The 17,062-nt window shown below is 44.5% G+C and overlaps 2 protein-coding genes across 3 annotated transcripts in view; one reads left to right on the top strand and one right to left on the bottom strand.

The window, feature by feature from the left end:
* Window positions 1-11,131, top strand: part of LOC111592779 (nephrin) — a 42,339-nt gene extending 31,208 nt beyond the window's left edge. The window contains exons 4-14 of one of the 2 annotated variants that reach the window (XM_023305185.2): window positions 2,216-2,424; window positions 2,547-2,791; window positions 4,411-4,483; window positions 5,006-5,157; window positions 5,227-5,434; window positions 5,501-5,631; window positions 5,708-5,861; window positions 5,945-6,685; window positions 7,746-8,045; window positions 8,193-8,593; window positions 9,965-11,131. In XM_023305185.2, the coding sequence (XP_023160953.2) occupies window positions 2,216-2,424; window positions 2,547-2,791; window positions 4,411-4,483; window positions 5,006-5,157; window positions 5,227-5,434; window positions 5,501-5,631; window positions 5,708-5,861; window positions 5,945-6,685; window positions 7,746-8,045; window positions 8,193-8,593; window positions 9,965-10,537 (3,187 nt within the window). In that variant the 3' untranslated portion in view covers window positions 10,538-11,131. Of the gene's footprint in view, window positions 1-2,215; window positions 2,425-2,546; window positions 2,792-3,871; window positions 3,984-4,042; window positions 4,279-4,410; window positions 4,484-5,005; window positions 5,158-5,226; window positions 5,435-5,500; window positions 5,632-5,707; window positions 5,862-5,944; window positions 6,686-7,745; window positions 8,046-8,192; window positions 8,594-9,964 lie in introns of those variants that run through there. The other variant, XM_023305194.2, reaches the window with a different exon arrangement.
* A 1,944-nt stretch (window positions 11,132-13,075) lies between these two features.
* On the bottom strand, window positions 13,076-16,831 carry LOC111594398 (RNA polymerase-associated protein CTR9 homolog). Its single transcript, XM_023307669.2, has 5 exons — window positions 16,617-16,831; window positions 14,984-16,548; window positions 14,712-14,928; window positions 14,195-14,652; window positions 13,076-14,134 (listed from the first exon to the last, which is right to left on the bottom strand). The coding sequence occupies exons 1-5, from the start codon at window positions 16,779-16,781 to the stop codon at window positions 13,246-13,248; spliced, it is 3,294 nt and encodes a 1,097-aa protein (XP_023163437.2). The 5' UTR covers window positions 16,782-16,831; the 3' UTR covers window positions 13,076-13,245.
* Between the last annotated feature and the right edge of the window lie 231 nt (window positions 16,832-17,062).

The raw sequence follows: 17,062 nt of genomic DNA, 5'->3' as shown, positions 1-17,062 counted from the left end.
TCTGCTGCTGGGCTACCAAATAAAGCGTTTTTCTCTCGTGCCCGCATTCATTTTATTGTTTTCCATCAATTTTAATTTGCTTTTTCTACACTTCATAAATTTTCGTTGGATATTATTGTTCTAGAACGCTTTTACAGCACGATTGAAATTTCCATATGGCAAGAAGGTCGGAAGATTAATTACATGAGAAGCTTGTTGCCCAATTGTACAGGGCACCAGGTACAAGCAGACACTTGGTCTCGCCCCAATCAATGACCTCTGGCTTTGACTTTGGCTTTGGCTTTGGATTTGGCTATGGCTGCCCAGGGCGCATACAGTACTCATGAAATTAGACATGGGGGCCAAATAGAATATATGCATCGAGCGCCTGATTGTTGTGGGTGGGTGGTTGGCGCGCAGCTCACAATTTTGGTTGCTGAACTTAATTTAATTATCTTTAAATCCATTAACAAATAGCCATCCATCATGTGGCACTTACTCGTACTGCTGCTTTTTTCTTGCTGCTACATATTGCAGTCACTTTAAATATATATTTCATTTTCTTTTCCTCTTCTTTTTGGGAGTCTGGGTGCATTTGTGATAAATCACCAGCGACATGGGGGCTGAGAATGAGTTACGTAGCCTGATATGCATAAGCCCTTGATATATTCAAGCTGTGCGATAATCTAGGGGAATGCTTTCATATCGAACGATCATAAATAATGCGCCTAGCATTAAGTGTAACTGGTCATCGAGTGACCTTTAGCTAGAGCGCCATCTTCTAGCTGCATAAATAATATTTTTTCACAAAACTTTGTTCCACTCTCAATTTATTTTATTTGTGAAAGCTTTTTAATCCCGCAATTTTCACAAGCGCATTTAATTAGAGCTGCGAACATATTTCCTTTTACTTTTTCCGGGCAAATATTGCTAATGGATGCTGCTGTTTTTTACGATAAGAGCCATGAGTGAAATATATTTTGATGCCTATTAAAAGCTGCTTAAATGTCGACAAAGGCAACGCAAATTAAATGCCACGAAAAAAATACATATTCAAATGGAAGCGGCTTAAAAAATGCACGAAAAGCAAACAAACAACAAGGAATGAATTGATCAATTAATTAATTGAAGCAAACTATAAAATAAAAAACCAAAAACACAGCGCTGGCCAACGAATTAACATAAACAGCGAAATTTATTTTGGCCGCCTGCGTTTTGGGGGAGCAGCCAAGAGCAGCAGCAACGACGACAACAGCAATGGGCGAGTCGTAGGGGGCGCAAAAAAGCACAAAGCAAATTAAAAATTTACAAGTGTCATCGAATTAAGTGCCACACACAAACACACACACACACACACACACAGTGCCATGTAAAGCCAAAGTAATGTGCCTGGGGAAAAGGCAAAAGAAATAAAGGAAAACAGATGGAAAGTTGGAAAACTATTTAAATGTAACCATTTAAAATGCTTGACAAAAAACCAGAACCTAATGAGAACCTAAAGTAAAAATGAGGAAAAAACGAAAGTTCCGACTGCACTTTGGATTATTTACGATATGTGTTTGCTTCTGTAGCTTCTATGTGGCTGTCGAGGCGTTGACATCTAATGCGGAATTTTGTCAAAATGCATAGAAACAGCCATAAACCAAAAACCTTTGACAATAAAAAGTAAAAATGTTTTCTTTCTGGTCTTTTTAATTTCCATTGTTGGACTGTGCGTTCTGATTGGACGGCGTTTTCTGCTCGCCGGGGGAAAGTTAATGAGACATTCTATTTTTACGGCGCTTACGAGTGGATTTTGTTTTGGTTTTCTTGCATTTTCAGCAATTTTTATGCCCATTTAATTTCTGATTTGACACACATTTCCACCCACATATATGGTTTTATATTTTTTTTGTTTGCCTCGCTTAATTGCTGCCAAATAAAATCGATTGATGGCCATCAATACGATGCCCAGGTGAATGTCTGGCATGTGCACTAATCTCTGGGGTGTGCCAATGCACAGACTTTCAGATTGTTAAATACACATGTATGGTGCATGTATAGGGTCAATAGACGTGGAGGAACTCACATACCTACATTGGTATATATATATATATATATAGTAATTGTGATTTATGCAAAAGTCCACTTAGCACTAAATTCAATTACATTACCAAAGCCCTTTGGTGACATTTGAAATATGCAAATACATGTTAATATAATTGAATTTTCAACTTTCTTTTGGTCTAACCGACAGCTTTGATGCCAGGGGTCGTCCGCTACACCAGGCCGTACCCTGGGCCGATGAGAATGTCTTCAACAAGAAGGCCCACTTCTACTATGACACAAATCCGCCAGCTTTACGCATCAAGAACATTCAGACCACAGATGCTGGGCTCTACAAATGTCGCGTTGATTTCCATAAATCACCAACCCGCAATTGGCGCATTAATGTGACAGTCCTGGGTGAGTAGAAATCAGCCTTAAGTCTTAATTCTTATCTTCATTCTCTCTACTTGACTTTCTATTCCATTACTTCCCACTTTGCTCTGTCAACTTTCCATTTCCATTTCCATTTTCATTTGCAGTGCCGCCCACTCAGCTGACCATATTGGACCATAATGGAGCCGCAGTGCGCGACCAGACAGCTGGTCCCTATCTGGAGGGAGACAGCATCAATTTGACCTGCCTGTCCAGTGGTGGGGTGCCACCGCCGCGGGTCTCTTGGTGGCGCGAGCATGCCCTTGTCGATGACTCCTTTCAGGTGCTGCCCGATGGCTCGGTGCGCAATACACTGCACCTCAAGAATATACAGCGCAAGGATCTGCTAACGGTAAGTGCCGGCCAGATGACATCCGAAATTCTTAAGCCTTATTTATGAGCAGTCAACAAAGACGCGCTTCTAAAGCCCAATGCACAATGGCCAATGCCGCCCATTTATTTCGGTTAGCCACAAAAGCAGCGCCCCATTAATGACAGCGCGCGGTGTGGCCGTGTCCCCAGACCCACAGCGATACCCAGCCACAGCGACTGTCGCTGTCGCTGCTGCAGCCGCAGCCGCATCCCAATCCCCATTCGCGTCCGCACAATGGCTAATAGAAATCAAAGCGCCTGGGAAATGAGTGCAGCCGCGACTGCATTGGGAATTGTTCGCAGCCGGGCAATGCCCGGCAGCGGGAGCAGCGGACAGCGGCTGGCTGCCAGTTGGCAGTTGATTCTAAGCCGATTTTACTCGGCTTGGTGTAATGAACAATATTGTTAGACCGCTAATCCAGCGATTCAGAGCTCCACGCTCTAGTCACCTATAGAGCGGCCCACTTGTACAAATTGTAGACCATTGTGAATAGCAGTCATTGTGCTCGGTGAGCATTGTGAACAGAACCAAATTAATGCTGGTCTAGAAATCACTTGAAACTTGTGCGGCATAAATCCCAAAAGTTATTAGATCATTCTTGACTAATCTTCTGGCTGGCGAACACATGACAAAGATGCCACACTCGACGAGGAGTGGAACAGAACTCAGTATATACTACTATTTGAATTAATTTAATTAATTTCATTAATAATATATTGCATAAATATATAATTCAATTGATTATTCATCAATGTTGCAGTCAGTTAGCCTGGGAAACACAAGCTTCCAACATCATTAACAGCCCAACAAAAGCTCAACTCAATGGGTATTTAAGAGCGACAAGGTTTTTAGATATGCAACAATATGAAAAGCAATTCCGTTAAACGTTAAACAAACACAATCAGAAAAATATAAATAAACAAACAAAAACGCATTGTACATTGGCAATAAACACATCGGACACCCATCGGGGGAGCCCACCTGGCGAGTGGTCGATGCGACAGAAATATTGTATAACCCAAATGAAATTTATGACCTAATTTCCTAGCCAAAAACGACAGTTTGACAGACTGAGCAGCCCGTTTTAATTTTCCCCAAGTTATGCAAATATTTTTATTAGACATCGTTACAATTTTCGTGCCTCAATAAAATGTCCGAATTGGAAATGTGTGTATGTTGTATGTATATAGCCAGAAAGTATCGTATTACCAACAACGGCAATACCAACAGCAACAGCAAGTTGGTTACAGAATTTATGATACTCGGACTACAGAGCGAGCCTTTGAACCACTTTGACTACGACGGAACGAAACATAATTGATTAACAGTTTCGTGGTTGGGGGCGGCTCGATGAAGAGGAAGAGAAAAATCGAGGGAGAGAGGGAGAGTGCGGATGTAGGCCAGAAGCTATGCGTGTTCGACTAACATTTCAAGCAATTAAAATTAAATGTTCACCTCTTGGTCAGGTTGATTTATAATCTCCCATTATCGCCAATATTTTATCGCATATTGTATTCATAGAAGTCCAATTATCGTCTTGAGCATAAATCAATTTATTTATTATATATATATGTGTTTACTCCTGTGCTCCTTTGCAGATGTACACCTGCCAGGCGACCAATGGCCATGTCGTGCCGGCCCTGACCAAAAAAGTTATCCTGGACATGAACCGTAAGTTGGGGCAATCATCTTTAATATGCATGTCCCGTTTCGTATTACAAATTTTATTCAAATTATCTATGCTAAAAACTGTGCCCACCCACACCTGAATATGAGTTGCATTTATTACATTCTATTTGTGTTTGTGTTTGTGTAATTATGTTTACGGTTCAATGTGGGCGTTTGCCAAATGTCGACAGGTCAAGGACACACGCAGAGCGGGGGCTTGACAGCTTTTGCATGGAAATTAATGTAATTAAAGTTTTTGTCATTGTGGTCCGTATACTGTAATCCAATGTTTATGCATTTATGACATCGCGACGAACAAAGTGTGCGCATATGCTAATCGCAATGCGGATCCCATGGGTGCGCAGGACAGTAATAATAATACAGTTGTATATAGTTATATGCTAGTTGTAAAGTGGTTTCGAGTGCATAGACAACAGCGAATTAGGCGTAATTAAAATAGCTGTATAGCCCCAAGTACCATGTTGTGCGGCTCCAATAACCCCTCATGCGCCTTTCTGTCCACAGTGCCTCCACTAAGTCTATTGCTGCAGGGTCTCAATCATGCCGTTGTCGCTGGCACACGAACCCATGTGACCTGCACGGCCATCGGGGCTCGTCCACCGCCACATATCATCTGGTCAAAGGCTGGCCAGATACTGAAGGGCTCTTCGCAGTCGGTAAGTCAAGCAGCAAGTCCTGATTATCTTCCATTAATCAAACCCCTTTACCTTGGCGGGTAAATGCAGACTGCCTCCGACGGCAATACGACCATATCGGAGCTAATGCTCATACCTGTGCCAGAGGACAATGAGCGCCAAGTTGTCTGCTCCATTGCCCTCAACTCGGGTATAACGTCGCAGCAGCTGCACGAAGGTGACACCACGGTAATGACAACCCTGGGCAATGGAAACATGGGCCTCTACCTCAAGGACTCGCGTGTACTCAACGTGACGCGTAAGTTAAAACTGATCCTATATATTCCCAGACCTTAAGTCAATATCTGTCTCCTATGACTTGTAGACGCACCCATTGTGAATCTCAATTTGGGCGCACCGCTCGATGCCAACAACCTGCTCAAAGGCTCCGACGTCTATCTGGAGTGCGATGTGCGTGCCAATCCAGCCATAACTCGCGTCGAGTGGTATCATAATGTAAGTGACTTTAGCATTCAAATATAATGAAGTAAGCTGAATCTGTTCCTCTCTCGCTCTCGTTTTGCTTCCGCAGGATAAGCAGTTGCACTCTTCACGTGGCATCATCATCTCTAATCAGACGCTCGTACTACAGGGTATTTCGAAGTCATCGCATGGCCAGTACTTTTGCCGTGCCACCAATCTGCAGGGCAGCGTGTCCAGCAACGAGGTTTACCTGGATGTCAAATGTAAGCGACCGACAAGAGCGACCAGTACTTGACCGAGCACTCGACTTTATCCTGCACTTGTTCTTCCACTTGCTCCTTTTCAGATCCGCCCGTGTGCAAGTCCGACTCAACGATTATACGCGCCGCCCTCAAGCAGACAATCAACATTACCTGCGAGGTGGACGCCAATCCACTCGATAATCTAAATTACAAGTGGCACTTCAACAACTCGCTGGAGAGTCTCATCGAGCTGCCGGTGCTGGCGCAGCTGGTGCCCGCTACGTTGCCTCTGCAGCTACCATCCGGGGCTTCCGGCGGATATTATCAGCGCAGCAAACGGAAGCACACACATGGCGCCCAGCGATTGCTGCACGGTCGCCACGGACGCGTGGCCAGCATTGTGGACATGACAGCCGCCGTACGCTTCGAGGATGACTACGACCAGGACCTCGAGGACCATGAGCAGCAGTTCGACAGCTATACGGATTATGTGGAGCAGCCCTACACACAAATGGTCTACTCCAACATGGTGCACAAGAACCATGTGGACAGCAAGCAGCCCCAGCGCAAGCAGCCTACCCCACAGATCCAACCGGGCGACGCAAATGTCCATCACATCAATGCGGCCAGTGGGCAGCTGGCCGAGCGCAAGCGGCTAGCAGCGCTGCACAAGCAGCAGCATCATCGTCAGGTGCTAGCCACGCCCTCCACGACAACGGCGCCCCCCCTGAACAATGTGTACAGCTACCACGTGGATAGCTACGAGAGCTTCGGCGCGATTTCATGCGTGGCCAACAGCCCCATGGGCCACAGTCAGCCTTGTTGGTATCACATCCAGCCGGCAGGTGAGTGCCTCGGCTGGCATATCTGGCCGGTCAATCAGTCAGTCAGTCAATCAGTTAACTTAAAATTGAAAAAAACAACAAATATATCTTAATTAATTTCGCAACGTGCATTGCAACACGCTGACGTGCAAGATGTTTACCCAATTCCAGCTGCTGCGGTTGACAGGGGTCTGGTTTAAGCTTGGGTTTTGGCTTGGGGTTGGGGTTGGGCTTGTGGCCAGTAGTTAATTGTTGCACGTATCGCGGCCAAGTGGCAGCCATTTGGTGCGTGAATCTCTATTTACATTTCGCTGCTGGAAAATATTGCAACGCTGTGGCAATTTTACGCGTCGCAATTGTTTGTCGTTTGGCACAGCAGCGCGTCCGTTCGTCCAGCTGTCCAGCTGTCCAGCTGTCCCTGGCAGCAATAAAAGCCACGTTTACCAACAGTCAGGTGGTTGCTGCTGTTGTTGTTGGTGTTGATGCAGCCAGCTTCAATCTGTGTCGCCAATAATCTGATAATCAAATGCAATAAATTGCGAGGCGCATCATTTATTTACCTATCGCCAATGGCTGTTGCCGTTGCCACTGCCGTCGCCGTTGCCGTTAAATTAAAACACACAATGACCATGGCCTGCAAAAAGGCCAACAAGCATAGTCGAACGAACAAACCTGCAATTTAGCACAAAAATATTTCCGTAAATTCAAAATACTTTAACGCTTAAAGCTTATTGAATTTCCATCACTTTTCGCTCCCAACGAAAAGGCCTGACTAGCTAAAATTGTGCGTTTCATTCTATTTTTACTCAATGACGGCTAATCGAATCGAAAAGCTAAAACTGTCTATAAAATGAATGTCTAATTTTAACGTTTCATTAGAAAATTGATATCCGGCAAACAAGCTGTGGCGAGTGCGCCCTCCTCCCATATTAAAACATGTCGCCGAGCAACATTTGCTTGTATGAAATTTGCTTTAATGGAATATAAATATATGTGTCATTAGTGTAATGAGCTCGAAATACTTAGCAAACTTAATAAACTTCGTTCGCTTATCATAAATCATTTTCCTTTTGTTTCGCAGACCTGCCCGAACCGGTGAAGAACTGCACGGCGTATAATGCGACGGCGAACTCCTTGCAGATCCAATGCGTGCCCGGATACGATGGCGGCATACCGCAGCATTTCCATGCCCAGGTGTACGACGAGCTCACCCGGCAGATACTTTACAATGCGTCCTATAAGTATGCGGACTTCACAGTGAAGCGGCTGCCCAGCGATTCGGCATTTAACATACGAGTAACGGCTGTCAATGCACAGGGAGCCAGCAAGGTGGCATATCGCGTGCGTGGGCGCACTCTCTCAGCGCCCCTCCTGCGCACAGGTAAGACGTGACGCAATGAATAAGTCAACAGTAGAGCCACCTGCTCTCGTGCTGTTGGCATTTTCCATGCCACTCACTCATTTGCATCGTTTTACTCATGCACCTTCTCTGGGCGTCTCTCCCTTGTTGTCGTTCTTGTTGTTGCAGCTTCCTCGACTGCGGTGCTGGTGCAATTGACACCGCTGCTGGGCGCACTAGTTGGCGTCATTGCAACACTCTTTTTGGTGGCCGTTTGTGTTGTGATCTTTATTAAATTCCGCAGCAAACAGAGCCGGCGGCATGCAAACGGCGAGGCGACCACAACAGAGGCTGACAAGGGCAGCGCTGAGCCGCTCTCTCGCAACATGGGCAGCCATTCAAGTTTGGAGGACAAAAACCCGGATGTAGTGCCGCAGGAGGCCAACAGCGAGGACGAGTTCCATCTGGAGGAGAAGGCTTTCGACCGCCTCAATATGGAATCACAGCGCATTCTCTATACGCCACCCACGCGCATCAACACCGCCTCACCGCCGCCGCCAGCCTCGCTATCGCCCACATTTGGCAAACAGGTGAGTGTCGCTATAGCAACTAACGTTAGCTAATTTCGTTGCAAGCGTCTAGCTTTTATGATTTCCGATGCATGCCTGACTGAAGACCTAAAATTACTTTGAAATTTAAAGAAGTTGTCAGAAGTTGTCTTCAATCTAAAAATGCATTGCATAACTTGGCGCTGCTGCGTTCTGCGGGTTACCTTTATGTTGCATACTTTACTGAGCAACAATTTAGTCGCTACGCAATTCCAAGCAATTTATTGACTTCTATTATGATTATATATATTTTAGTCGTATTATATAAAATGTTTTTCCATTAATTATTCTGAATTCGTTTTTATGAGCTGCGATTGGGTACTCGAATTGTCTGAGTTTGTAAGAAGCCTCTAGAGCGTTTTTCAGCTAAAGCCTAACAAGTTGAAGTCTAAATTTAGCCAAGTCCAGCGCAATAGCCCGACCATCAAGCAGCACAGCTTCTGAATTCCAGTTAATATCAGAGTTTGGCCTATGCGACCTTCAGTTCTGCAGAAAAGCAACTTACACTAAGCTGATGTAAACAGCTATGCTCGCCTTTTCTGTGGGCAGCTAGAAATATCAGATTTCATGTTCATAGACCACACAAATTATTATTACGCATTATTGACGCTTATCGATTTGGCAGGCAGTAGGCAGAGGGTGGGCGCTGCTATTGTTCGACAGCCAACACAAATTGGTAAATAGCTTGCTTACATTTGGCACCAATTAGTCAAAGATCGTAAATAAATAAAACATTCTAATGTGGTCTCATTTGTACCGAAATGCTAACAGTTTGTTGACATGCCGATAAGTCGAATTATTTTGTTTATTTTGAGGATAAACTGAAAATTCAAATATTGAGAAATGCATAGCAAATAATTGAAGGTGTCGAGCTCTATCATTAACATAAGCTTCGGCTTTGGTTATGGATGTCGTGCCATGAGCGCCGCAGGACAATTTAATTCATAGTTTCTATTAATGATTTCTATTTATACGTAATGGAACCATCGAGTAGCTCGAATAAACAGCAGCAAATACTTACATGTCACACTAGTGTCGCTTTATTTAGCAAGGGGGCTAGACATAAAATTTTGATGAGCTTGGACATAGTTTTTACTTTGACTTTGGTCAAGCACATTTAAAGTTACTCTTGTTTGGGTTTTAGTTTGTGTTGTTGGATAATAAGCTCATTAGCAGTTAAAGTTGTTTTCACTGGTTGCCAACTTTTAACCACACATGGAAAAAGTAGTTATCTGAATTTTAAGCATGTAGCAGACAGCAAAAGCAAAAAGCACATAAAAGTTGCACTTTTAATTTAAATTATTTATGAGCACTTCCTAAACGATCCCACCCACACTTGTTCTCTCTTTGCAGTATGGAGAGCTGTCGCTGACTACCAATCCCGCTTTTAGTTTGTACAACACGCCACAGAGGGCGCCAGCGGCACAGCGTCCGGTCTACACGGCTCCGCCGCCGCTATTGTCCACACGAACGCCACCAAATATTTATACTAGAATACCGGGACGCGGTAGCAGTGGTCCAAATGGAGGAGCCACCACCTATTTGCCCGCCTACGAGACACGCACATCCCCAACCTCGCCCTACGGCTCGACCACGACCTGCACAATGCCGCTGCTGAATGGCCAATCGAATGGCTCCCTGCAAACTAACAGCGGCAGCATTGGAGGTGGCATTACGTGCAATACATTGCCACATCCGGGCAGCTTGCACCTGGGCGGCGTCTCGGCGGCGATGACCAGTTCAGTGACCAGCGGTAACATAACCATTGGAGCTGCCCAATCGCTGCTCACCTCGCCGCGCACTCAGACTGCCTACAGCACGCTGGGTGGCGGAGCTGGCACTCAATCGCCGCTGCTGAGCGTGGGCAGCTCCTTGATGGGCGTCGTCGGCGGTGGTGCGGGTAACTATGAGACGATGGGCTCCTGAGAGTTAGCCAAAGATGACATTAAATGTCAGATCGTGTGCATAGGCGGGAGCAGTACGTGCACCACATCAGGCGCTGAGCGCACCACCATCGTCTAAACAAACTGCCCCTCTCCCTGCCTCTGTCCCTACCCCTGCCCAGACCCCTGCCACGACCCTGCCCCAAGTACTCCCATACTGTATTATAGTTACGTAGTTGTCCAGCACCTTCGTCTAGCTTTTCGAACATAATTCACAACAGACATTTTGCGTGAAGCGAAGCGAACAAAATTTATAAGACTTCCAAAAGGGCAGAGCGATTAAGAGTATGTTAGAGCGATGTTGAACCGACTTAACTTAAACTGTAAACCACAAGAGAACAAAGCATTTATAGTTTACTTGTACCAAGAGAGCAGTTTGCATATAGTGCAAGTGCACCAATTGTCTGTATATGTATTTCGGTGAAACCAGGCAATACTGATAGTTATAGCTTACATTTACGAGTATGTACCAAGAAACAGTTGAATACTGGACTAGTTATACTTGAGATACTTTGTGCGCAAATTACTTCAATGAAATTAATGAGCTATGCTTGTGAATTCACCAAGAAACTAGTTTAAACAAATACTTAACTAAATGGAAATAAAATATATGAATAGCTAAAATATATGAATATTTGAATATATGATTATATGAATATATATATATATATATGAATGTATATCGAAAAACCCTTTGAGAATTTAGATGTATCCCGTATTGTATATATTAACCAGGCTAAGACTATGAGATCCATTAAAGTTAGCATTAATTATAGTCACTTAACTCGTGTAGTCTATAACTAAATTAGTTAGTCACATTGAATCTACGAAAAGACTATCCCCCTTTCAAAAATGAACAAATCCTGAGTATATTACTGACTTATACGGCATAACTAACATATTATATACATAAAGATAATATATATAGCGAAAAATTAATGGAAACAAACTAAGCGCAAATCAATACATATATATATATAGATATACATAAGTGTATGTGTATATATATATATAATTGCATACGATATATGTAACTCGGATATCAATGATAATATTTTGTTAAATGTGAAAGAACTTTATGGAGCATCTGTTGTCGAAACTTTATCAAATATGTAAGTATATAGTATGTATTGAAAAACAATGAATCCAATGCCCGCGCCAACGTTCAATGTGTATGTAAAAATTTTGCCACCCGCCCACAAAAATTTATTCAAATTCAACTCTTTAAGATTAACAACTAAAATGAACACTCTGAAACTTCAAGTTTTTGTCAAGTGTAGAAGTTTTTTTGGAACCATCTAAATAAATGAATTGCAAGTGCTTTTTCAATGGACGAAATCAAATAATAATGTGACTCGAATTGTAAATTAAAATAAATTAATTCTAATAAATATATATTGTAAAGTGAACTATATAACTTCCCATATGAATATATATTTTCATGTTTACTTTTATTTCATTTCAAATTGTCACTAAACCTAGTTTTACATTTTCAGCATTTTGTCTGTCAATTATTTAAGTTGTAAGCGAAATCGTTCATATTTATTTGGATTATCATTTGATAAGATAAATCTAAATATCAAAACAAAAAAAAAAGACGATTAAAACAAATCCGAAATATGTGCAAGAATAAATAAAGAACTAAATCTGAAAATGATAACGATTACGTTGAATTCATTTACTCTCTAACTGATTGATATGGAAAAGCTTGATAGCATTTATATTTTAAGCTCATGAACACATCCTTCAACCAGTTTAGCTGCGAAGCTGTCAGAGCTCGACTGCTGGCATTTGACGCTGATTTGCTTTGCATGCGCATGTAGTATAATTTTTCATAATTTAAAGAGTCGCTAATGACACAGACACACAGCCAGACGCACACGCAACAGGACCCACATGACATGATTTCGTGTGTGCATATTTGTCCTTTTGGCAGGACACGCAATACATTTTTGGAATTAATTAACGCAACACAATAAAACCCCAGACGCAGACCACAAAGGGCACCCGAAACTAAACATAGACGTACATATATGCCTTCAGATGTCGGTCTATATGAGTGAAAATGTCTGTTTGTATTTGGCTGAGAAGTCCACATCCTGCGGCGCAACTTGTCACTTGACTAATTTCGTGTCTCAGCTCATAAATTGATATTAATGAGCGAACATATTTTTTCGCGTTTGAATTTGACTTCGGTTCGTTTGACTCTGACAGTTACAAAGTGGCTTCAAGTATGCGTAATTTAAGCCGTCGACCAATGTCCTGCGGTTATTTAACATGACTTGACATTCAAATGAACACACGTATGTGCACACACACCCACACACCGACACACTCACACACATATTTCTAAATATACATATTTGTAACGCAGTCTCGACGGGGCTAGTCCCCCAGCTCCTCTGTGGCAGTTCGGTCACATATCGTGTCCACAAATAAATTGTATGAGAGCTTTCTGTTTGCACATTTCATTTCTACCTCGAGGGAATTCAAAAGTACGTTGAAATTAAGTGCAGCGACATTCGCAGTACATTTATTGCCATTCCCTAAATAATGACAGCGAGTTATTACTCACTCAGTGACCAATCGAATCTATCTGTGGTGTATTTTATTTCAATCAATCAATCTCTCCTCATCTGTGTTGAGGGACTCTTAATTTGAATAACTCGTTCCACGCATTTTCGCCTTCATTTAAGTGGTTTCTGCCTTTTCCTTGGCTTCTTTTTTGCGTTTCTTTTCCCGCTTGGGCTCCTCCTCGATGGCCAAGTCTCTATTTTCGTGCTTTCGTTTGCGTGATTTACGCTTGTGTTCCTTGTTTGAGACTTCTAAGTCTTCTGGCTTGGGCTCTTCGTGTAATTCAGCTATTGATTTGGCTTTATCCGTATCGAGCTGAAGCTGCTTAGTCTCAACTTGAGGAGAGCTTGGGACTTTCTCTCCGAGTTTGCTCTCATCATTTTGCTTCTTCGAGTGCTTTCGTGATTGCTTCCTTTCTAGAGACACCTCCTTTCCGTCCTTTTGACGTTCATCCTTATCCCTTGACTTGTGAGAATACTTTCTACAGATTTCCTCCCTGTCATCAACCTGGTGATCGTCGAAGTCACGCTTTTTGGTATGCTCTTTCTTATGGGAAGGCAACAGCTCAGTTGGGTTATCCGGCTCTATCTGATCGCCATCGCTGAGCTTTTCCTGTATCTCCTGTAGATGTTCTTTTTTGCGGTATTTTTCCCCACTCTTGGGTTTCTCTAGCTCAGTGTCCTGGTACTCAGCAACATCTCTTGCCGACTCCTGCCGTTTTTTCGACCTTTGTTTTTTGCGGGAGCTCTCGTTCTCCATCACTTGAGGCTCTTGCAGGTCATCATCTCGTGTCTTTTCACGTTTTTTCGACTGTTCCTTTTTACGTGAGCTCTCCTTATCCTTATCTTTCTTAACCTTATGGCGCACCTGTGTCTTGCTATGATCCTCCAGTTCGCGTAGATTATTGAGCTCTTCTAACACATTTTCCAAGAGTTTGCTGCACTTGTTGGCTTGTTTGTTAGCCGATTGCATTGGCTCTTCTCCTTGGCTCAAGTATTGTAGGAAGCTTTAAGAGAAGTCATTGATAATAATCGAAGTATTTTACGAAATGAATTGTTAGACGAACCTCTGAGCTATCTTAAGTTCCTTCTCGGCTCGTTGAAGCTCTGCTAGATCAGTTCGCATGGAGTCGAATGTGTCCCGGATGGCCTGCTTGATGACAATGGCCAAATTATAGAGTACATTCAAGTCCTGCGGTGCCACATGCCGTGCTTGCAACAGCAACTGCTTGGCCTCCTTGAACTGCCCCGTGTGGTAGAGAGCACGAGCCAGCAATTGCATTTCCTTCACGCTGTTTACAGGCAGGATGTCCTTTAAGCATTTCTGGTATATCTCTATGGCCTCCGAATAGTGTTCCAGGTCCATGGCTATGTGTGCCGTGTTCAAAATAGCCTCAGAGCAGCGTGTGCTGGACTCAACAATCTGCTTGAAGATCGTCTCTCCGTCTGCCAAGTGTCCGTGATTGCTCAAGGCCACGCCTATGCCATTGGCAGCCCACAAATTGCGCTGGTTTTGCTCAAGGGCCTGAATTGGAATGTAATCCAGATGAGATTCAGATCAAATGCAGATTTCTTTCCACTCACCTTTCTAAACAGCTGCAGCGCGTTCTCTTGGTATTGTTTGGCCATATCCAATTGGCCGTTGGCCATGGACCGCTGCACTTTGATCAGGCACACATTGCCAACGGCGACGAGCATGTAGGAGTCACCGAAATTGCCAGGACGCCGCATGATCACATTGTAGTTGCACATGGCCTGCGATAGGGCGCCCTGCTTGGCATACAAGTTGCCCAGGTACGTTCTGCAAAGAGTTGACTGGATTAGTAAATCTAGAGTAAGGTCAACATGGCGTCTACCTGGCGGCCACGTTGTCGTTTTCCAGATGCAGCACCGCCTTGAAGTACTCCATGGCTGTGATTATTTGATTGCGCTTGTTGGCCATGACGCCCAGTCTCAGATAGCTGTCATAATAGTTGGGATACTCGGCAATTAGCTGCTTGTAACTGTCCTCTGCCTGGTCGGCCAAGTGCAGCTCCTCCAAGACGCGCGCCCTGTTGAATCTTACAGTCAGCAGATTGCTCTCGCTATGCTCCTTAGCGGAGTCTTTGGGGTGCGTGGCAAGTGCCTTGTCTAGCGTTCCGAGCGCCGCCAATGGCTGCCCGGCATGCAGCTGCAGCGCAGCTATGTTATTGAGCCAGGGGATTGGTATATCGTTGGCTGTGTTGTGCACACGCAGGTAAATGCTTATGGCCTGCTCGTAGGCATTGATAGCTTCCTGCCAAAGCTGCTTGCGCTCGTAAGTGCCGCCCAGACCCAGCCAGGTGTCGTAGTCATCCCGGCCACTGCGCTCCAGCACACTCTTGAACAGCTGAATGGCCTTGTCCAGCTTGCCGGGCGAGTCAGCCTGGGCATAGAGCGTGGCCAGCATGCGCAGGCCGTGCGGGTTCTCCGGCAACAGCTTGAGAAGCGATCGCAGCGAGTGCTCTGCCATGTCCAGCTGCCCGCGACGCACATACATCTGGGCGATGCCCAAGTGTGGCGGCGCATATTCCGTCGGACACTTCAGGGCCTTGCCATAGAAATCGAAGGCGCGATCGTAGTTCTTCGTCGCATGAAAGCTGCGCGCAATCAGAAAACAGTTCTGAGCCTTTAGCTCCGGATTATCTGTGATCAGATATGCATTCCCTGCCGCCGTTTGCAGCTTGCCATAGTTGCGAGAGTAGTAAAGGTAGCAAGCCAGCCAGCTGAGTACCACGGGATGTCGATTGTTCAGCTCGAAGGCGGCACACAGCAAGTTCGTGGCCTCCATGTTGGCTGCACGCTGGCGCTCGTTGAGCTTCAGCTGGGCAATGCCTAGCAAAGCGTTTATGCAGCGTCCATTCCTTTGCACGGCCATCTCAAAGGCGCGTCGAGCGCTGTCCAAGTCGCCCAGCTGGAGGAAGCAGTGGGCAATGCCCACGCGCACATCGACCGGTCCGTGCGGATGATGGACCAGCAGGCTCTTGAAGTAGCCCAGTGCCACGCGGTACTCCTGGCGATTGTATGCCAGACAGGCGCGGCCCAGCAGCGCGGGCACACTCTGCGGCATCTGTCGCAACACGGAAACGAAATGATTGTCCGCATCCAGAAGACGCGTCTCAATCAGCATCAGTGCAAAGCCGCGGCACAGCAAGTGCTGAATCTCATTGGACACCACCTGCAAGTTGTCCATGTGCTGCAACTCTTGCGCCACCTTCTCCTGCCACACGGCACTGCGATGTCCATGCTCGCTGCAGGCCAGGCGAAAGAAATGTGCTGCCAGCATCGTGTGAATCCTTAACAGATCGTCCTTGTACCCAGGATATGCCCTATTGCCACGCGTAATGGCATTCTCCAGCAGCAGCACAAACCCCTCAAACTGATTTTGGTTGTAGTACGCCCACTGGCATTAGGAGAGCGAGTGAATTGCTCAGACTCTGTGACATATGTGAATGTAGGTTATCTACTTACGGCCTTTTGTATCCACTCGCGCAGCTTGACACGCCTGGAGCTCAGTGAGGCAAGCAGCTCCTGTACATCGCCCAGCAATGCAGCTTCCCTTTCACTCACCTGTCCACTGCCTCGCGCTTGTTGATACATTTCGCTTTTTGCTACTTTTTTATCCATATATTGCATAAGGCGCTTAATTTCTTGACGAGTTTTATTAATGACAGCAAAAGTATCAAGAGCTGTCAAAATGGTATCGATATCAAATTTAAAGCTGATTAAAAATGATAAATATATATATATTTGATTAAAGTAGATGCGATGATGGAAGATAAGTATGAAGAGACTCGGTTTCTTATCTTTTATAAAATATATCCAAATATTGTTATCTTTTATTGAAGGCATTTATTATTTATGTTGCTCTTACTATAAATCATTTAGCCAAACAACACTTAATTACTTTATCATAA

Source organism: Drosophila hydei, unplaced genomic scaffold (assembly GCF_003285905.1).
Source record: "Drosophila hydei strain 15085-1641.00,03,60 unplaced genomic scaffold, DhydRS2 tig00000060-arrow-pilon, whole genome shotgun sequence".
Taxonomy (NCBI): Eukaryota; Metazoa; Arthropoda; class Insecta; order Diptera; family Drosophilidae; genus Drosophila; species Drosophila hydei.
The sequence above is the reverse complement of the archived record's forward strand: the minus strand, read 5'-3'. Positions and strand labels throughout refer to the sequence as shown.